Source organism: Ochlerotatus camptorhynchus, unplaced genomic scaffold, assembly GCF_037179485.1.
Source record: "Ochlerotatus camptorhynchus isolate MF236.1 unplaced genomic scaffold, CSIRO-AGI_Acam_v1.1 ptg000743l, whole genome shotgun sequence".
NCBI classification, from domain to species: Eukaryota; Metazoa; Arthropoda; class Insecta; order Diptera; family Culicidae; genus Ochlerotatus; species Ochlerotatus camptorhynchus.
Window position 1 is genome coordinate 55,232 of NW_027041212.1, and position 22,823 is coordinate 78,054.

The following is a 22,823-nucleotide window of genomic DNA, read 5'->3' on the forward strand; positions in this document are numbered from 1 at the left end:
AAACATGAGCCCTGGGGGAGACCCTTTCCATGAGGAAAGCTCATATGTTTCTCTGACAGCAAATTGTACAAAAAGTTATTTATTAATGGAGAAAGGCCACAAGCGTGGAGTTTGTCTGAAAGGACTTCAACGGATACTGAATCAAAAGCCCCCTTGATATCCAAGAATACAGAAGCCATTTGCTCTTTTTTAGCAAAAGCCAACTGAATTTCTGTGGAAAGCAACGCGAGACAGTCGTTCGTTCCCTTGCCCCTACGGAATCCAAATTGAGTATCTGAGAGTAGGTGGTTCGTCTCAACCCATTTGTCCAAGCGAAAAAGGATTATTTTCTCCAACAATTTTCGAATGCACGATAACATCGCGATGGGACGATACGAGTTATGATCTGAAGCGGGTTTTCCAGGCTTTTTAATGGCTATAACTCTCACTTGCCTCCAATCATCCGGAACAATATTGAGCTCCAGGAACTGACAAAACAAGTTCAACATGCGCCTCTTAGCGACGTCTGGGAGGTTCTTCAACAAGTTGAACTTGATTCTATCAGCCCCCGGAGCCGAATTGCCACACGAAAGGAGCGCGAGTGAGAGTTCCAGCATTGAAAAAGGCTGGCTGATCTCGTCTACAGAATTCGTCGTTTCGCGAGGAATCATCTGTGCCGGCACGAAATCAGGACATACTTTTCGCGCGAACTTGAGAATCCAACGATCTGAGTACTCCTCGCTCTCGTTGTTCGAAGACCGGTTACGCATCCTTCGCGCCGCGTTCCAAAGCGTATTCATCGACGTTTCGCGCGATAATCCGTCCACGAATTGCCGCCAGTATCCGCGTTTCTTGGCTTTGATGAGGCTCTTGAGTTCGCGTTCAAGAGCCGAGTACGCTTCGAAATACACGGGTGTTCCACGTTTCCGGAAAAGCTTAAACGCGTCAGACTTTTTACGATAAACCTCAGTGCATTGGTGGTCCCACCAAGGGGAAGGAGGATTCCTACGCAAAGACGTTCCAGGAACCGGCCGAGTTTGAGCTCGAAGCGCGCTGTCCAAGATCAGATTGGAGAGGAAGTTATATTCCTCCAACGGTGGAAGCCCTTCTACCGACGACACGGCTTCCTCTATCGCGGTCTTGAACGTTGTCCAATCGATATTACGGGTGAGGTCAGTGTTCACTCGGCTGTCGACAAAAGCAGGCCACTCTCGATGTGTGCTACGCGATCGTCTGTTTTCTCGGCAGCAACCATTGTGTGGTCCTCCTCATTGTTCTTCATCAGCAGTTCTTTCGGTCGATGCGTCGTCGACTTTGGAAATCAACCGTTTCGTGATGAGTGTGTGAGTGCTGACCACGTTTTGCGTCCATTGCTGCAATGGACGCGCTCTGACCCTCGTTGGCGTACAACAATTTGCCATACAATGAAACCACTAGAAGCGGCTCCAGTTCTGATCGAGGAGGCTTTTTGGATAGCGGAAGATAAAGTGTTTATTGTGTTGTACCTTTTGACTATAGTTTTAAGATGTATTGTATAGTGACCAAGAATCCTCGGCTCTGTAAAGTTAATTCGGTTGAGCCTTATCAAATAAATTAATAAACAAAAAAAAAAAATTACGGGTGAGGTCGTACGCGACGTTAACGGATTCCGACGGATTGAACCCACTGGCAATCGAAATTTTGATCGGCAAGTGATCACTACCGTGGGGATCCTGGATCACATTCCACGTGCAATCCAACGATAATGAGTTAGAGCAAAGTGTTAGGTCTAATTTACTTCCATTCGAAGATGGTCCAGCCAAACGTGTTACTTCTCCATTGTTAAGAATTGTCATATTGAAGTTATCACAGAGGTCATATATAAAAGTAGAACGGTTGTCATCATACAGTTCCCCCCAGCCTGTACCGTGGGAATTAAAATCTCCCATAATCAACCGTGGAGCAGGAAGTACTGAACATATATCTGAAAGTTGTTTTCGATTAACAACGGCTCTAGGAGGCATATAAACAGAAGCAATACAAAGGCTCTTACCTTTAATAATAGCCTGACATGCGACAACTTCAATACCTGTAAATTGTGGAAGATTCACTCTATAGAAAGAATGGCACTTTTTGATCCCCAAAAGTACCCCTCCTCCACGCGAATCCTCACGATCCAGTCGAATAATGTTAAAATCATAAAAAGGAAGATCTATATCTGAAGAGAGCCAAGTTTCACAAAGAGCAAATGCATCACAATCATTATTGTGAACTAAAAACTTAAAAGAGTCTAATTTAGGAATAAGACTTCGACAATTCCACTGTAGAATAGTGATCAAATCCCCGACCTCGTTTGGAAAATTATCCATCGAAGGAAATGATTGCTGCAATGAGGGGCCACTTCAATGTCAATTGCTTCAAGAGGGTCTTCACAGTAGGAAGCATTGCCAGAACAATGCTTTTGAGAGGATCAGAAATATTCAGGTACTTGAGAATATCGTCCACAATTTTATCAAATGAGAACAACCCAGATGAAGAAGGGGCTTCTGTTCTTAAAAATGGGACATCAGGGGTTTTGGATGTCCCCGGGAGAGGTGGAAAATCCTGGGTATAGTCAGTTCTTCTGAATCCAGGAGGAGTAGAAACTTCCTTTTTTCCACCACTCCTTGATTTGGGCAAGCTGATTTGGGGTTCTTCATTCTCAACTTTCCGCGAACGGATGCGTTTTCGTTTCCGTGCTGAAAAACAGAAAGAAGTTCCCTCCTCAGCCAAGTCAGAGTCAGTCTCGTCATCTGACAAAAGAGAAAAGGGATTTTTGTCGTTGGTCGATGGCGTGGCCGTCTTAAGCATTTCTGCAAAAGACTGCCGGGAACGTTCCTTAAGTGAGCGTTGTAATTTCTCCCCGCGTTGTTTGTACACCGGGCATGACGAGATACCATGAGGAGTTCCCTTACAGCACACGCATTTTGGTGCGGTAGCTGCACAGGTGTCATCCCCATGCTTCTCTCCGCATTTGGAACAGCGTGCCTTGCTGCCACAGTCGGAGGCCGTATGTCCCAACTGCTTACAGTTTTGGCAGTTCATGACCCGGGGAACGAACAAACGCACAGGTAGTCGAAGTTTTCCCAGCTCGATGTAGTGAGGAAGGGCTGAACCAGAAAAGGTCACACGGAACGAGTCTGTGGGGGTAAAACTCTTTTTACCCTCGCTGACAGATACTGAGCCCAGTTTTTGGACATCCAGTATCTTCACCGGAGGAAGCAAACGGTTCTTGAAACGGCCAACCGCCTGCTTCTCCAAGATCTCGGGGGTCAGACTCGCTTCGGTGACCACACCTTCGATCTCCACATCACGAGCTGGGATGTAAACTCTGTACTCGAGCGTGAAGAGCTGGGAGGCAGCAATCTCGTTAGCCTGCTTCAGGTTAGAGACGGAGACACGAAGTTTATTGTGCCTAACCTTCGTGATTTCAGTCACGGCCGAGTATCGCTTCGTCAGATCATTAGTAATTTGCATTACATTCAAAGGTTTGTTTCTGGGCTGAAAGTAGACAACCCATGGGCCAGTCGAGTCATCTGGATAGGCTCGCGATCGGGGGTTTATCTGAGCCTGTCCTTTGCCAGACTGAGACGATGAACCAGGGAGAGATGACGTACGTTTTCGACCCTTCTTGCCATCGCGTGGCAAAGTGGTGTCATCTTCCGACAAAACGTCCATTTCGTCTTGCGACAAAATGTCCATTTTGCCGTACTAGTGGGAGCGAAAAACGCTCTACCACTGAAACGATAATCACTCGGACACAATACACAAAAAAAAACTACAAACACAGAACACAAACTTAAAATTAACTGTGGGCGAAAGAGAGAAACAAGAACAAAAACTTATATGATAATCCTATACTACTACCACCGAGCGTTTAAACGGCAGCAGCGGAGCGACGCGCAGCGTGGATGATCTTCGATCAGCGTGTGCGGGCGGTCTTCGTTGGTGTGTGCTTATGTGAGGGTCGGCACTCAGCTGAACACACGATGATAGATGAGCGGTGTAAATGCGGAAGCAGATGCTGACACTCGATGACGATGATCCGTGTGCAGGTATGCGTTACCACGCACCGATGGTGCGCAAAATGGTTGGCGAATTGGCAATCGTAAAAACAATTTTCCTTCCGATGATGCCGAAAACACACTTTCTTCTCAGAAAAAAACTCACTTTTAGTTAATTATTTAGCTGGGAACTCTAAGCGAGAAAAAACTGACAATTTAAATCAAGCGAATAGCGAGAAAACTTCCAAAATAGCGGAGCGCGAACTAAGTCGACCGTACTCCCCCCATACAACTGTTAGTTGATGGATGATGTGCTAATCTTACCCGGGTTATTTTTGGTAAGCAATAGATCGTCGTTTTTGCTATTTTATATTGTTCAATCTTAATATTGTCGCGCTTATGTTAAATTCTCATTTGGTGACGGTCGAAGTGCGCCACTCATAAGCGCACTGCAACCCCGCCCATAAGGATTATACACAGGTGTGTAACTTAGATAGTATTTTATAGCAGCGGCTTGAGGAGTGAATCCTGGATAAAGAGCCACCATGTGTTAAATCAATGGGCGCTGTCGTACGGCTATAAACAGAAAACAGATGGTATAATCCCATTTTGAGAAATTATTCTACCACACTCAATAATACGTTTTGAAACTATCGCTGCCATAACAAGTAAGAGTTAATATATAAAAAAAACATCCTGCAGCAATATTGAACAATATTATACTTATTACAACCCCTAAATTTAAGGTGAATCGCTGTGGAATCCATATTTCCGATTAATCTTAGCTCAAAATTTCATGAGCACAAATATCAGCTCCCACTAAATATATAACAATGAAATTGGTACTTCACGTTTGTGGGAGTTCCATCATGACGGCCGCTTGTGGACTCTACAATGAATTACCTTAATGCCGCAGATGTACTTGCATGACAGTCTATGAATATGAGCATTATTTGTATAATAAATTATGAGCAAATCCAAAAACTATACAAGTGACCATGGATGTGCTCATAATGTATTATACTAATAATGCTCATGCTCATAGTTGGTCATACACCCATACCAATTCCAAATCTCTTCTTTCCTTTATTTAACGTCGGTCTCTGTTCCGCAATCTAGTGCCAATCACTGACGGACATCGATTGCCGTCCATTGGCGGCAATAGAATGTGCAGGAAGGCAGCTTCCACACCTGCGTAGGGTATCGTACCCATTCAATCACACATGGGTCGGGATCAACGGCTTTACTTCCCTTCGGAAGGAAGATGCGACCAGAGATTTTTATGCCTTAGAAAAATCCCACCGACCTCGACTGGGATTGAACTCAGACCCATTGGGGTGAGTAAGCAGTCACGCTTACTACTACACCACCAGTGCCGGCAATTCAAAATCTCAAATTATTCTGATTCAAGATAGATTAGTGCAGCCGGTAACTTCTATGAATTCAGTAAAGTCAGTCAGTCATCGTAACCGCTTCACACCATGTACCCATATGATGTATATCCAAGTGGGATCAGTGACAACTTGTTCCAGTCAGAGGCGCTAAAGAATGTTGGAAACATTCTTAAATGATTATAAATAGATTAATGAGTTATTTAAGATAAAGCCCCGTATTCCACGATATAGCGTCAACCGTCAACAGCGGTCGGTGCCGACTGCCGATATGGTGGCGGGGATTTGTTGTGCGTGGAATGGAATGCCTCGGACTGCTAGAAGATGATCAGCCTCAGTCTCGCCATGACGATGCATAGAGGTCTTCTTCCTTTGAATGCAACTCGGCTAGTTAATTTATCTGAATGCTCGGTAGCAACAGTGGAAAAGAATGATGGGAATTAAAACAAGCTGAATTTGATCTATTAGTATTAATATGGGTGTTGGAAGATAGAGATGAATGGGTTTCTTCTGATGGGTTGCTGTGAGAGTGGGGTAATAAAAGTGTAATAAATATTTCGATGACAGTTTTCAAGAGTTGTTTGAACTGAGCTGCAGGCAAGACTGGGATGAGAGCATTCAAATTTCACAATGATCCATCAAAGCAGATTGTGGTGACGGTGGTGGTGAGGAAGAAGCTCATCACCGGAAGATTACCCTGGTAATCCTGCTGATGTGCGAAAGGCTGCTTTGATGTGCATTTTTACCACCCCCAGCTAGTAGTAGGTGTGTGCCTGCCGGTTTTATCCATGCCACTGACGTCCCTTAGAGCAAGGTAATTGAAATTTAATAAAGTCAGCATTTATTAAATTTAATACTTTTTGCAAGCAGAGACTGTTGTCTCCTTGGAGTTTATCTAGCCCGATGAATGGGTGGGCTAGGCCACCCGGTTGTAAGGGGATGTAGTTTCTGTAGTTTCTTATACTTATACAGAAGCTTCTTCAAACAAGATGAACCAACCGTATGGGATCTTGTGTAAAATCTTTTAAAATATCAATTACATCGTTATTAATAAGAAATATGACTTGTTCCCGCTGCCAAGGGGCTCAAGACGTGATGAGGCACCATCAAGAATAATAGTGTGTATCATCATTAAAATCGATGAATAACAAGTTCTCTATGGAGTTTAAAGTTCGTTTCACGGTTGGAAGGAGTGGTTGCACCGATGGGACTATAAAATAATTGATCAAATATCATCGGTACGAGGTCAGGGGGTGGCAATAGGTACGTGCCAACAGGCTGACAGATTCCCTTGCAAAGTCGACAGCATAATTTATTGATTGATTAAATGGTACACACACACACACACACTGTATAAAAGGCACTTTATTAAATTCATTACCGGCGGGATTTCAGCAGCAAGAATCGAATCGACCGCGAAACCCGGGACTCGTAAAGTAAATATTGAAATTTTATTGTTGGCCGCTCGGTCGGTCGGTTGTGCAATCGCAAGCCACACTACTGATTCCGACTCTCTCTCCCTCGGTAATAAACTTTGCTTCTTGCACATTGCCCACCAAGGGTGGTGGCCGCTTATCCCGGAGCTTCTGATACCGGCCGGCGGTGTGGTTCGTGATAGCACAATAAATATTTGTTTCCGGAACCGAAACGGTGTCCTACCTGCAACATCTCCTTCTGGCCCACTTGCTTCATCTTCTACCGGGACCAACGAACCGATTGTGAGGAGAGAGAGAGAGAGACACTTACACACCCAGTGCAAAATCCGTTCGTCTGCAGAACGACCATGACAACGACGACGACGACGACGAATGCGAAATGTTTGAACATTGTGATTGTGAACGCCCTCTTTCGGTTTATAGCTCCGTTGTTAACCTCCCTGATCTTGTACGCCGCCGTGTCGTGGCTGTTTTTATGGATGCGCGCATTACAAGTGCGCCACCCCCTCGCACAGAATATCACCGCTGTAGTTGTCTGTGCTGTGTGGTGGCCTCGCAGGGTTTGGGAAGATATCTTCCGGATCAATGTGGAAGCAGTCTGACAGCAGAGACTGAAGAATTTAAGGATTGATATATGGCCAGTTTTGGTACACGATGTAAACGAGAGGAGTTGTGCCGCACTTTCACTTGTTCTCCGTTAGTTATGGCAGTGCTGTTGGGATACATTGATAGACTGATGGGTTTGAGGTTAGGAGTTGACCGTACGGCTTTTGCTGCAATGGTGTGCCATGTTAAGACAGTTGTAGTGATCCGCCTTTCGCTTCGTTGCTGAGCAACGAGAGCTACAGAATCCAACTTACCCCGCAGTTAAAGTTGCCCTGGTGTAGCAAAGGAAGACCATGATGGAGCCGGCTGGGTTCGATTCCCGATCCAAATTTTCTCGGCTTTCCTGGACATAGAGTATGATTGTACACCATGACAAAACAAATCCTGTCACCATAGGCGGCTCCAGCCGTCATACAAAAGGAAGGCGCAATCTCAATGGAAACGTTCCTCTTGATTATAATATATTGTGCTTAGCATGATAATTGCGCACAACCGCCGCACGATGAGGATAAAATATAAGCACGCTGAGCATTTTATATGGCAGCACTAATATGAAATCCACATTGGTATGCGGTATTGGTATATGATACATACCGGAACCGGAAGTAGATATCGTTTGCGGGGTTCTATGTTCATTTGTATTAGCATCGCATGATGTAATTTTTTAATAAGGAGTACAACATGGTTAAATTTATAGGTAGTTCGGAAAATCGCAACTCGATTAAAACGCAGATCTCCAAAACAATAAATTTCTGGGTTTGGTTGGAAATGCTAACATGAAGCTTTAGTGTGATGATTTATTAGCTAGAGAATGATTTTAGAAGAGGGTAGGTGGATAGTTCCGTTAGAGTACGGCAGTATGAAAATTGAATAGAAGTTGAAAATGAGCGAAGGGCCATTAATGCGACAGTTTTTGAAGATAGACGCACATTTTTGCCTAACCCGTACGATGTACGCGGAGACTTGTACATCGTACGGGTTAGGCAAAAATGTGCGTCTATCTTCAAAAACTGTCGTATTAATGGCCCTTCGCTCATTTTCAACTTCTATTCAATTTTCATACTGCCGTACTCTAACGGAACTATCCACCTACCCTCTTCTAAAATCATTCTCTAGCTAATAAATCATCACACTAAAGCTTCATGTTAGCATTTCCAACCAACTCTGAAAATCGTTAACTTCGCGTATGAAGTATCATAAAAACACTTTGGAAATAAATTTCTTGTAATAGTGAGTTTTGTTAGAATCCAATGTCTTGAAAAAAATTTAGTGCAACATATATAAAAATTTTCAGTGTTTCACATGCTTGATTTATATTAAAATAGCAATGTTAAATCGTCCGACATTTTCAATATTTCTGAAAATAAGTATCTTGAACATCGGATGTAGCAGCATCTTCAAATCAAATATATCATCCGAGATCTTGAAAACTCATCTAATTATGAAAATTTAATAATAATCAGAAGACTCGCTAATATTACTTATTCATCAATGATCGATGATTCTAAAAATTTGCCAATTACCTTGAAACCCTTCCCAGAGTTTATTAGATATTTTTTCATGAATTTCCATACACAGGGCTAGATCACTTTTTAGTGGATATTTTCAAGGCGGTCACATATTACTGTTTCACAACTAAAGAGAGTAACGAATTTGAAAAGATCATGTTTGGCACCTGTTACAGTAAATTTCATGAGTTGGTTCGTGTCAGATCTATTCTTATTGTGGTGGCAATAATTTTTAATCAATAATTTCTCAAAATGGGATTATACCATCTGTTCTCTGTTTATAGCCGTACGACTGCGCCCAATCATTTAACACTCGGCGGCTTGTTACCCAGGATTCGCTCCTCAAGCCGCTGCCATAAAATATCATTTAAGTTACACACCTGTGTAGAATCCTTATGGGCGGGGTTGCAGCGCGCTTCGACCGTCACCAAATGAGAATTTAACATAAGTGCGACAATATGGTTTTGACCTAGAGTGCCAATAAGTAGAGTTAGGATATGTCAGCCATTTGACAAGTTTTCTGCTCAATAAAAATGACTTTTTCCAAGCCGTTGACAGATACTTGGCTGTTACTATTTCGACATGACGTCACTCTACTTATAGGACGATAGTTTTAACAGATAGGATCGCTGAACATTTGAACCGGCCAATTTAGATTTTCGAGCAAAAATTAAGTTTATATGTCTGAACGCAGTGACAGCGGTAGCGGAAAAGCTCTATCTGAGTAAGCCAACTTATCGGGTAGGAAACTAGTTAAGGTCACTACACTATTGACGAGATCCACTTTCCATACAAATTGTTTTGCCACTTCGCATTTTCACGGGCACACATCTGGCGACCTACTAAATGGACCAAGTTCAAAAAAATCTACATGTCTGCTGCAGAGCAAGCATCTCATTCAATTTTCAGATCTGTATGACTTCTGGATGGCGAAATCAGTGCCAGTGTAAACGCGAAGTGGATGGATTCCATGAACTTTCATCTTTAAACCAAATTGACTCCGGTTAGACATCTTGGCGTAATTTGTGTCAAACATTTCCACTGCTGTTCCGCTTCCGTCTACATTGCATTTGGGCACTACCCAACAAACAATTGAGAGCTCTTATAAAACACCTGAGTTGATCAGACGTTGAATAATAGCTTCCAGAGTTGTACAAAAATGTAGTTGTATTGCCATTTGGTTAAAAGCTTCAAAAGCTGCTTGGAGCACTCTTAAATTATTGTTTACGTTCGGTTTACCTACATGCTTTATAAGACCTACGATAACTTTTATAGCACCTTAGTTAAACCCATTGACAAGAGCTATAAAGTACGTGGAATAAACGCATCAAAACAAACCATTGGGAGCTCTTATGAAACACCTGAGTTGATCAAACGTTGAATAATAGCTTCCAGAGTTGTACAAGAATGTAGTTGTATTGCCTTTTTGGTTAAACGCTTCAAAAGCTGCTTGGAGCACTCTTAAATGATTGTTTACGTTCAACCAACCACCAACCACAATTTTGTTGCTAAAAATAGCACAAGTGATAGGCACGTTTATATGACCATAAGGCAATGATTATTCGACTGCAAGAGAAGTCACTCAAGATGAGCTTCATATACTTCTCTCATATGATCAAAATATGTATTCAAGAATAGAGCAGATGGAAACAGAAGCGGCTGGCAATCCGGGATCATGTGTTCGAATCTTGCTTCGAGAAACCCTCGGTGGAGTAGAGGTAAATTATATATAGGTGTTATTAATAAATGCGAACATTAATTTAAGACATAAATCATATAATCAACGATAACATTTCTAGATGAATTCTCTCAATTAATGATTAGAGAGATTAATTGAAAGAATATCAATCAAAGATTAAACAGATGCTTGTTACTACTTCCTCCATGATCACATAATGTGAATTATGGCATAATTACATATTTTTTCAATGTGCACAAATAAATTAAATTAATAAAAACTGTACAAGCAATTATTTTGGCGTACCACGACAATTGTTAAACTATTTTTAATCTGTGAATATTGTGAGTACTTACACAACGGTTATTAAGGAGTCATTAAAAAGTGCTATAAACGCTTTTCACCGCTTGCTGTATAGTGATTATTTAGGAGTCATAAAAGAGTGTAACAAACGCCTCTCAGGTTCAATCTCTAATACATTTCGAAGCTGCTGTTAGGAGGTGTCTACAAACGTTGTATTAGAGCTTTCACCAAAACAATAAAGCTTGAGTTTAAATATGTATCTATAAACGTTGTATAAAAGTTGCTTCTACTCCTATACCGCGTATACATATAATGCTGTAGTTGAACAGGTTTTCCAAACCAGTGTAAACAAAAGTTTTACAGAGGTTGTAATAAACAAATTGTACAGTTATTATTCAGCATGCAGTTGAATAAAATCACAATGGAAGCGTTTCTTCAACAAGAAATTGATTTTGGGTAAACGTTTTTACTGAATACGTTAGACAACACCTTTGTGTTGCAGTTGTATAGGTTCTCCAAACCAGTGTAAACAAGGGTTTTATAAAAGTTGTGGTGAACACATTGTGCAATTATTATTCAACATGCAGCTGAACAAAATCAAAACGAAAGCGTTTCTTCAACTGGAAATTGTTACTTGGGTAAGTTTCATGTCCATTTGTCGATGATGCAATTCTGTCTCCTGACAGAACGCTGGCCAGCGTTCATAAAATGTATAAGTCAATTAATAAGCAGACACCTTGCAAAAAGTTAATGAAGATCATGTGTCAAATGAAATGTATAAACGGTCACACATACCTTTTATGCATTCTTATATCATCTATGTGGTTTGTCTTATGGAATGTATAAGGCTAATGTTTTGGCAAAAATGTATAAGTGAAACACATGAATAAAATAATTGATTTTCGTTTCGTGTAGGCCAACATTAGAGCCATTTCCAAGATGGCGACATCCGATTACAGAACAACTGGGAAATACTGTCAAATACCCCACAATATATGTGTTTTTGGAATCGGGGATACGTGCAGGGACCGGAACTCGATGTCTGACGCCATTTTGAAATTAAACATGGCGGTTTCCGGTTTTATAAAATTAGAAAAAATACTGTTAAATACCCCACAATAGGGGGAATTTTTGGAATCTGGGTGCAGTGTAGGGACCGGAAATCGACGTCTGACACCATTTTAAAATCCAATATGGCAGCATCCGGTTACAGAACAACTGGGAAATATTGTCAAATAAATTGAAAGTCAAGATTGCGACTTCCGTTTACATAAAAACAGAAAAAATCTGTTAAATAACCCACAATATGGTTGTCTTTGGAACCAGGGTGAAGTATTAGAACCGGAAATCAATGTCTGAAGCCATTTTGAAATCAAAGACAGCGACTCCCGGTTACAGAAAATCTGTAAAATACTGTCAAATATCAAAATGTTGACAGACATGAATTTCCGGTCCCTACACGTCAATCCAATTCCCAAAATTCCCATATTGTGGTGTATTTGACAGAATTTCTAAGTTTTTCTTTAATCGGAAGCCGCCATCTTGGATTTCAAAATGGCATCAGACATCGATTTCCTATCCGTACTCGTCATCCAGATTTCAAAAATACCCATATTGTGGGTATCCAGTTTTTCTGTAACCGGAAGCCGCCATCTTGGATTTCAAAATGGCATCAGATATCGATTTCCAGTTCCTACACATCACCCTTATTCCAAAACTACCTATATTGTGCGGTATTTGACATCCCAGACAACCAGAATGCACGTATATTCAACGTTGTTTTCGTGATATACAAACATACATACAAACAAACAAATCGTATAGAATGCAAAGAAATGGGTTATACGTACAAAAGTGGAAACGTGCAAATTTTAATTTAATTTTAAACGAGTTGATTTAACATCATATACGATTTAATCTGTAATAACAAATTCATTTTTAAAAGTCTTACGATGTAATCCGATTTAATTTGTGGTACAGTACGAGGGAAAAATGAGCCATCGCATATAAGTTGGAAATTTGCTTTCTATACGATTTAACTTAAACATAATGCGATGCATGCCTTTCTTATATGCGATTTTGACTTAAACTGTAGCAATTTACGATACTGTCTGCACATTGTTACACGACTTCTGGTTGTCTGGGATTATTTTCCTGTTTTTCTATAACCGGAAGACACCATCTTGGATTTCAAAATGGCACTCCGATTTGAAAAATAGCCATATTGTGGGGTATTTGACAGAATTTCTAATTTTTTCTGTAACCGGAAGCCGCCATCTTGGATTTCAAAATGGCGTCAGATATTGATTTCAGGTCCCTACACGTCACTCAGATTCCCAGTATTTCCCAGTTTCCCAAAATCGCAAAAAAAACCCTTTATTTGGAATTTACTTCGTAAAAAGAAAACTCGTTATTTGGGATTTACTTCGTTAAAAAAAACTCGTTTTTGGAATTTGCTTCATAATAGAGGAACGTAAATTGAATACTGCGTAAAAAAGAGACTTCGTGAACGGATGTTTCACTGTACCTGTGCTTTAATATGATTTGGGACAGACTGAGTAGTTATATCAAAAATTTATCTTGATGAAATTTTCTTGTCGATAATGATTATAACACCTCCCGCCTTTTGGCGGGGTTAATTAGAGGAGCTGGGACCAGGGCTGGCAAATGTCCTTTTCAATGAAAGATCTCACGCGATATTTACAGAGATACTTCTGTCACTATCATTGGATGAGAAAACGATGAAAGAGATTTTCTTAAAAATCTCATCGATTTTTTTGTCATGACAGAACGTGATAGTGTTGTGATCATCAAAATTACTAACTCATTTAATGCTATTAAAGTTACTTGTACCGAGGAAATCTTAATAATATATTCACTCTACCGATTACATACGGTTGTTTGCTTGAATTCATCTAAATCAGTTAGAAATGTTGATGTCAAAACCGCATAAAAATAATTCTCATGAGTGCTTGATCATTGAAAAATGACAAGAAAGCTAATGATAGGTAGTTTTGTCTCGTGATAGTGAGAGGACCTGTTTTCTCATCGTCACATGACGGCCATGATATTTACCAGCTCTGGCTGGGACAAAAAAACTAATTGTTTTACAAATGTACCCAGCAAACATTAACAGCTGAATTACAGCTTATTCAGGCCTAAAAAATGCTTATTCGGCGTTTAATCAGCTCAAATTGTTAGTTGGGTAGTGCAAATGGCTGGAAAAATAAATTTATTTAACTACAATTTACTTGAAAATTTTTCGTAAATCGGTTATAAATTGTTTCTGTAAAGTTATGCTAAACTAATATTTTCTATACCTTTCAATTAAAAAAAAAGTTCATTAAAATAATTCAAATAACATAAAAAAAGAAAATTCCACCGTAATGACATTCAGACTAACAGATTTGTCTGAAAATTGGTCCAAAATTTTCCAACGTAAATTAATCACTGTCTTCTCAACTGTTGCCGATACAACATACATCAGTAGCTGTTCTCTCGGTGTGGATCACGCCTTCATACAGCTGATAAGGCTATTGTCCCAACTCGAGTGTTTTGTTCATTGCCTGAATTGAGGTCAGGAACGCCGTTTGTTTTGGCTTCAAAAATGGAAGTGCAAGATCGTTCTTGAGCAAATGCTGCAGAGATGGAAGCAAGTTTTCCGATATCGGAGGAGAAAGCTCTATTTACCAAGTTTAAGTCATAGGAGGAAAGGCAGTGAACGTACATATGTCACCTGTGGAAGGCAATATTCAATACGTGTGAGAGTAGGATTTGCCATCGAAAGACCAGGAGAATGCTCGTTGGTGTTGGGGAAAAACGGAAAAGTGAAGCGTGTTCACATCCTTCATTCAACCGGTTCTTAAATTAGACAAATGAATATTCTCATTGCTTGTCACGCGTCTGTCACAACTCAAATGACGATTCACTTTTCAAATTCTTCCTGCATCCAACAACAAAAGCAGCACCCTGCCTAACAAATCGTTAAAATTGTTAACTTCAAAACAGATAACAACGGCGATAATTCCTGGGCTCATAAGATGACAAAGGCAAACAACAAAAACAAAAAACCTAGTCACAACACACAAGGACAACAAATCACTCACTTTCCATTAAGATTCACGGTGGAGGAACCCACTTGAAACAATGACTGCTGTTTCTGCTTTGCTGTGCCGCGGCGGCCATATAGCATTTAATCCAAGCCCAGGCTTAAGCGTCCGCACCACAGAAGAGTCCATAAATCACGGCCAGTGCGACGACGACGACGCATCATCATGAGCAATTTTCGGGACCCTTACATACATTTTTTGTTTGTTTCGTATCTACCAATTCTTGACTTGCCAATGGCATCGACGAGAATAAAGGACTTTATTTTTAGAAGAAACTGCCGGCCGCCGTTGCTCATTTTTTTTTTTAACATAGCTCTGGGCTTCCTTATTTCATTGCAGACGAAGTGAGACATCTTCCTCCTAAATTCATCGCCTTCAATCAGATAAACATTAGCGACGAACGTGGCAGAGAGCTTGTTTACATTTTTTGCTACTCACAGCCGGTGGTGGTTGTCAGTTTGGATTTGAACGAAGCAAAAAATGTCCGCCTTAATTGCGCTCAATTGAAGAAGATGCGGTGATAAGACTAAATAAACGCGAAAATAAATATAAATAATAATTAATGCCTCTGGACTGCGACTGGGCGTGTACAGATGGGTGCACTCGAACATCTTTGACGTTTCACGGACGTCAGCAGATGGAATGTCATAAAAAATGTCGCGTGCCCCCGTCTGAAGATGCTCGGCAACACTTGCGCCTCACCCCAAAGATGGTCATGATTTTCGAAACTCAACGACCGCGGCTGGAGATAATCAAGAGTAGCTCTGTCTCTTGGGTAATTAAAATTTATTCGAACTTAGTATGCCCTGTCAACTGGTTTACTTAGGGGAGTAATCGCTCGCTCGGGTGAACCACTTAAGTCGCTAGGTATCTTCGGCGGCGGAATCCGCGCTGGAGAAAGTTATACAAATTTCTTAAATACTTTTAAGCCACTTGACTCCTAATGGGTTAACCAATAAAGTAGATGCGATAACATCTGTTCCGAAGCACACGTTCTGACACAGTCAGTCAGTCACGATAGTCTCTAATTTGAGGGTGGAACCCTTCCGTTTTTCAAAAGTCCCATAAAGTAACGACACAACGACGGCTGAACGTTGTCACCTGTTTTTCTTAATCGCCCGTCATCCCGATCTAATTGGCCATGACGAAACTTATGAATGACAGCTTGCTGCGCCCTCTGTCGTCAGGTTGAAATTATTTTAATTTGGAGAAAATTTACAACGATAATTCTAACACGGAAATATTGATTCCAAATCCGTTCGTTCCATCCAGCCGTCGCAGTAATCGAATGAAAGAGCAAAGTCTTACGTAATTGTACACTCTAATAGACCGCGTAGACTTGTCTCCATCAACGGATGTATACGGGCGCCCGAGTGATGTCAAACCATGATCGGGGTGATAAAATTCAATTAAATTGTTTCCAATTTACCGCTTTTTCTAGCAGCGAACTAGAAAAGAACAGAAATTAAGTCTAATCGTCAGCTTCGCCTTCGCTTCTAATCGAAACTACAACAATTAAGACGCGCTCTCCGCCCGTCACCCGTCATCTCCGTCGTCATCGTCGTCGTCGTAGAATAAGCAGAAAGTCTCTCAAACATTAAAAACAAACATTCTTCGTTTCATTCAGATCAATTAAAGAAAATTGTCTCTGATTATAAACACCCATATGTAGGTCGATAAACATCCACGAGTACACGACGAGCAGCGGGAAAGTTTCCTCACTCACTCGCTCGCTCACTCACAGCGAAAAACGGCGAAGAGATCAATCTTGACGAGTTGTTTCGTCTCACCATGATGATAGCCACTATCCTCCAGCAGACCTATCGAATCGAGCACTGCTGCATCGTGAACTTTGATCCTTTGAGTGGAATTGACGAAAAACAAAAAGAAATCATGGCAAACTATGAAATTGTTATGAATGCTGCTGGCTCTGTTCTGCTCTGGGCCACGGAATGCGCACCGGTTACTTCGATACTCAATTTTATTTACTACCCGGTTAATTGATTTTTATTGGGCAGATGAATTGACGGTAATTGAATTCGTTCACTTATTCCATCTCGGAACTCACCACACTCACCACTGAAGGTTCGATGTTGAATGTGAATGAAGTCATGCTGGGAAAGTATATTGTGATGTGACACATTTACATTTCGGTGATCGTGGACGAACTGATTCTTATGTGCTTTCCGTATTTGGAGTGTATCAGCAAAACGACAATATCGTTCAGTAAACACTCAATGATCAAGGGGTTATACATAATTTAAGTCACGCTATACGGTGGGGGTCATGGGTTCTAAGGTTCTGTGACAAGCAATGTAATGGTTATAGGAAAAAGTGACGGAAGGGGAGGTATTTTTTTCCTCAGTTTCGCGATACATAATGAATGCATGGCCCCCTATCACTTTGAACTCCTCAATAGATTTTTCATCACTACCTCAATGGACTGCATGTATCATCTAGCGCAATGAAGGCAATGTATTATTGAAAATGCAGTAGAATAACTTCCCTACATAGGATTTTTCTCTAGTTAAAATCGCTCAGGAATATCTTTGATCTAAGATGGCGCATGTATTGTATTCAAAATATTTTAAATGGAACTGCATTTCATTTATTTCATTGTACTTTATCTTTTACTAACTTTATAATTTTCTTTTTCATTTCCAGACCTCATTATTGTTTCGACCCCTTACTGATATTGTTTTGTTTGTTCATAACTTTCCTAGAAGACGCTCACGCAGCTTAAGTTCTTACAGCACCACGCACATGACTAACCGATGCTTTCATCCCACAATAAATCACACACATACTTCTTCTAACACAATCCAAAATTCTTCGGTGACAGGTGGTTATAAACAGAAAATCTACAACCCTTCTAACCAAAAAACCCATCCAAACCACCCGAAATCCTTCCGCCTTCCCATGCTTACATCCAAACTGCACGCCAACCGAATTGACATAATATCTTACCTCCAACTGTTTCTATCTCTTCATTTAAAGATGCCTGCGGCCTGTCGGACGTGGCTCACATTGAATCGCTGCAGGAAAAGTCCCAGTGTGCCCTGGAGGAGTACTGCCGGTCTCAGTATCCCAACCAGCCAACCCGATTCGGAAAACTGTTGCTGCGGTTACCCTCGCTGCGGACGGTTTCCTCACAGGTGAGCTCGATGCTTCTATCAATTCTGAAACAACCAGCAATCTAATGCAATGCTGATCCGTTGCCGTTTCAGGTGATAGAACAGCTCTTCTTTGTCCGGCTGGTCGGCAAGACGCCAATCGAGACGTTAATCCGCGACATGCTGCTCTCGGGCAGTAGTTTTTCGTGGCCGTACCTACCTTCGATGTGACACACCGCCGTGTGGCGTCAGTTGACAACGACATGATCTTCACTGATGATGGGCGGCACGTCGTCCACGGTAGTGGCCGCGGCAGCCCTTCAACAGCAACAGCAACAACAGCAGCAGCAGCAGCAGCAACAACAAGAACAACAGCAACAACTTCAACAACAACAGCAGCAGCAACAACAACATCATCAACTGTCTCAGCAGCTGTCACAAACACAAGCGCAGGTCGCTGCTTCTTCTTCATCCGCGCTAGGAGCGCTTTCGCCGTCGTCCACTTCGTACTACAGCAGTTGCTGTTCGGATGTTGCCGCCGCTGCCTTGTCCTCCCTGATGGCTACCACCAGCCAGTTTACACAGTTTCAAAGCTCACTCAATTTTGCCAGCAATAACAATAACAATGTCAGTCAAAACAGCAATAGCAACTGTAGTAGCAGCACAAACAACAATGTCAATAGCTTGGATCATCTGTCAACACCACTGGGGAATTCGTCCAACCAGACCTCATCACAGCAGGCGCAGGACGATGCGGAAGCGAGGCAACAACGCCATCGGCAACAACAACAACAACAGCAAGAAGAACTACCAGCTATCTTGATGGGTGCTAATATTCTAGAGAATAGTAACATAACAAACATTAATCTAATTGATAACGATAGAAATAATGACTCGGACAGCAACCACGACAGTCATCGACACCATCGACAGCTCGAGATCGAAACCAACGTTTCGGTCGTTGACGATGACATCCCATGAACCCAGTGCACCGATCGAAGCAAGCCGAATCCTGGATTTTTATCTACTCAAGATCGGTCATTTCCGAACACAATTTTCCAAATCCCACTTAATTCAAATGCTCAACATAAACAAATCAATCACGAAAGAAATGTTTTCGGTGCCATTCTCGATTAGATTGTCAAAATGAAAAGTGCAAACAAATGAAACCGACGGATTTCTCGTAGAGCGAATCCTTCATTATATCGTCACGATACAAACACCGATTTATTAGGTACTCAAAATAACAAAGAAAAATGAAAATGGAACGTACTTCAAAGCAAACAATTGTTAATGCAATACAAATGCATCACAACAATGTGAAAGTGTACTATTTTTAGTCGAATATATTTATTTATTTCAATATGTACAAAACAAGCTTCCCTCTGTCCTGTGGCCCTAACAGGAAGTGTTAGTAGTATACTTAAAAAAATCATACAACTTTCTTTCTCAGTTCCGAAACCAATTCAACAGAAAAACAAAAACAATAGCAAAGAACAAGCATTGAAGAGAACAACAATTGCAATCTTATGGCCGTCCATAGACTCGAACTCTCTGTACATACGAGGAAATATAAAAAAGCACAGCATCTCCCTTCTTGACGAGGATAGTATCGAATCTCACAATCCAGTTCGCTTCCAGAAAACAGTACCACCTTTCGTAGAACATCTTTCATCAGAACAACAACAAAAACCTGTACATTCAAGCTAACAACACGTGAAATTGTAATTTTATAACCGTTCAAACAACATGTTTAAAACAAGTAACATAAATTGCATTATGTAAAATTTATATGGATGTGACTGCGTTTGTTCGAACAGAATAAACAAAAACTCAACTAAAAGTTATTCCCACTGAAACAAAAAAATAAAAAAACAAAATCATGTAGCATCAAGTAGTTAAAGAAAAAAACAAAAACCATACAAATTTTCGGAAATCATTTCTGTACATAGCAAACCTTTGACGTGGAAGTCTCTGTACGTTAGTTCGAAATCAAAATTAATTGTTTAGCTCTCGAAGGAGAAAACGGAGGAACAAAAACAAAGTTTTGTTTTCTAGTTTAGTCAAAAATAATTACGTTTGTTTACATGCAATATCGGTAACGAACGCCGTACTCTCCCCGTTCTACTTTTTCCATTTGTTTTGTTCCCAACTGTGAGCAAAAACAAACAAAAAAACTAGTTAAATGAGAATGACAAATTTACATATTTAATCTGGAAAAAGTAACGAAATAATTGATTATAAGTAAATTTGAATGATGAAGAAATGAAAAAGGAAACATGTTAAAGAAAAAACACAAATGGAATGAAAGTAAGCTAAGCATAAGCCAATAAGCAGTGTAATAATCTATGAGTATAAAGCAGAAACAAGAAAAAAAAAACATATTATGACATATAAAATTGTGTATATAAAAAATAAATTATGAAAAGAATTAAAACTTGCTGCATTTTGACCAATGTTGTTTTGGAAAGAAATCTCAAGGAACGCACTTTCTCACTGGATTTTACCGAAACCGACATTATTATAATAACTTTTCTGAATATTGAAGCAAGTCGAATCACACCTTCTTGAACGAATACATTGTTTTTGTGTCAATAAATATCGCTTTTAACACCTTAAGACTCACTAGCATAGTCCAATGTTTACATGTTTGAGATCTCGGAAAGTTTTAAAAGTCCCAGAATGTTGTTCATTCCTAATTTCCACAATCACGATAATTTCTACAAGGTCACTGAAGCAAACGCTATTTACTTCATACTTGATGGGCCGCAAACCATTTCTTTGAATCTGCACTGAACGAAGATTGTTTTTTCCCAGTTGGATTTTTTTTTTGTTCATCTTTATTTCAATAACATTATTAAATTTTCGTATTTCCTGTAATGTTTTGTTGATTTCCATAATACCATAGAGTTCAGATTGGTTGATTTTATTTAAGCATTCAGCTAACAACCTTATTTCATTACATCGTTTATGATTAGTTTTTATTTCATTTTGGATGATTATATTAGGTATTGAAATAAATTCAAATAAAAACAACAAATGATGAAATAATGGGTCTACAATATGATATGCTTTGCATACTTTAATAAAGAAGATACAATTTCCCTCGTTGAATATTTAACTTAGAAATTCTGGAAATGGTATTGCGGAGTAAAGGGTCATTCGGTGTAACGGGCCATTCAGGGTATTGGGTAATAGAATTAAGGGTAGTGCCAATTGGGGTAATGTCAGAGAGTCGCGTTTCATCATTCAAAGTTGATGGCTACTTAGAAAAATCTCAACGGATGATAGTTTGGTGGTTTCCATCACACTTAAAAAAAATCATGCAAATTTAGGTGCCCTGAGACTGACTTATTCGAGCCTTTATTTTGACATAAAATTGAGTCATAAAAGACGCGAAATTAAGTTCAATCAAACGTACTTTTCGCCGAGTACCGAACTTTTCAGTCTCGGAGCACTTAATTTTACATGACATGTTTGTTTACGTCTCATTTTTTGTGTCAAAGATGGTTTCCGTCACGTGTAAAATTATGTATTTGTAAAGATCCAAACGCAATGTTGACGGAAGCGGAACGGAAACAGAAAGTTTGACAGTTGTCACAAATAACATCAAGAAGCCTAACCGATGTCAATTTGGTTTTAACTAGTTTTCAATCCGACAAGTAGACTTAAGGCCCAAACGCAATATGGACGGAGCGGAACGGAAACGGAAAGTTTGACAGTTGTCACAAATGACATCAAGATGCCTAACCGAAGTCGATTTGGTTTTAACTAGTTTTCAATCCGACAAGTAGGCTTACTCAGATCGGGCTTTTCCGCTGCCGCTGCCGTTCCGCTTCCGCTGTCATTGCGCTTGGGCCTCAAGTGTGATGTTATCAAAGTAGCAAGCTGAGATATTTTGCTCTATTCCCTTTGGCTTCATAGTAGGCGAAATTTAATCTGATGGCCTTCATCAGTGAACCAACTTTGGACATATTTCCGGACTGATTAGAGATTTGGGTGTAGCTGGCTTCAATCACCAATTTCTCGCGAAAACGATTTAGCAAATAAACTATACCTACTGTTATAGAAATTTGTTGCAGTTTGCACAAAATCCATGACGGAAAATTTTACCTTGCAATGTGATTCATGTTATGCAAAAAAGCATAAAAAAAATGTGACATCGAGATGTCACAATGTAGCCTGTACGAACGCTTGTAAAAGTTTTTCGTTCATGTTCGTTTTAAGGTTGGTCTTTGTGGCGTTGTGCAGAATCTGGTCGGGTTCAATTTACAAGTGTTAGATGCTTTCCAGTAGTCTGGCTTCTCGGAGAAAACCGAGTAATGCCGCGGTTCTTGTCGTGTCTTCACTAAGGGCATCTCTGATAGTTCCCGCTATGTCATAAAATTTGCGGGGCCCCTCATATTGTGGGCAGTGGCATATGATGTGCTCTACCGTGTGCGGGACATGGCAGATGTCGCACGTCCTGCGGAAAGGGCCGTTCCCAGTAAATTTATAGGAAATCTTGGTGTGCCTCGTTCTTAGGCGAGACATCACGATCTAGGTACGGTAGTCTCGTAGGTCCTCCCACCTATGTGTGTCGAGCTTGATCTTTCGGATGAAAGTATCCCTTGAGCGAAGCCAATCGGCTGACCAGGATTCCCAGATTACCTTTGAAACCCAGTGTTTCAAATCCTTG

The 22,823-nt window shown here is 40.5% G+C and overlaps 2 protein-coding genes across 2 annotated transcripts in view; both read left to right on the plus strand.

Moving 5' to 3' along the window:
- Window positions 1-18,376, plus strand: part of LOC135714863 (steroid receptor seven-up, isoforms B/C-like) — a 57,024-nt gene extending 38,648 nt beyond the window's left edge. Inside the window, exons 2-3 of the mRNA XM_065238276.1 lie at window positions 18,030-18,187; window positions 18,260-18,376. Coding sequence (XP_065094348.1) covers window positions 18,030-18,187; window positions 18,260-18,376 — 275 coding nt within the window. The remainder of the gene's footprint in view (window positions 1-18,029; window positions 18,188-18,259) is intronic.
- A 48-nt stretch (window positions 18,377-18,424) lies between these two features.
- On the plus strand, window positions 18,425-19,126 carry LOC135714850 (ras-interacting protein RIP3-like). The gene has a single exon (XM_065238228.1). It carries the CDS (start codon window positions 18,425-18,427, stop codon window positions 19,124-19,126), a length of 702 nt encoding a protein of 233 aa, XP_065094300.1.
- Window positions 19,127-22,823: the final 3,697 nt, after the last annotated feature.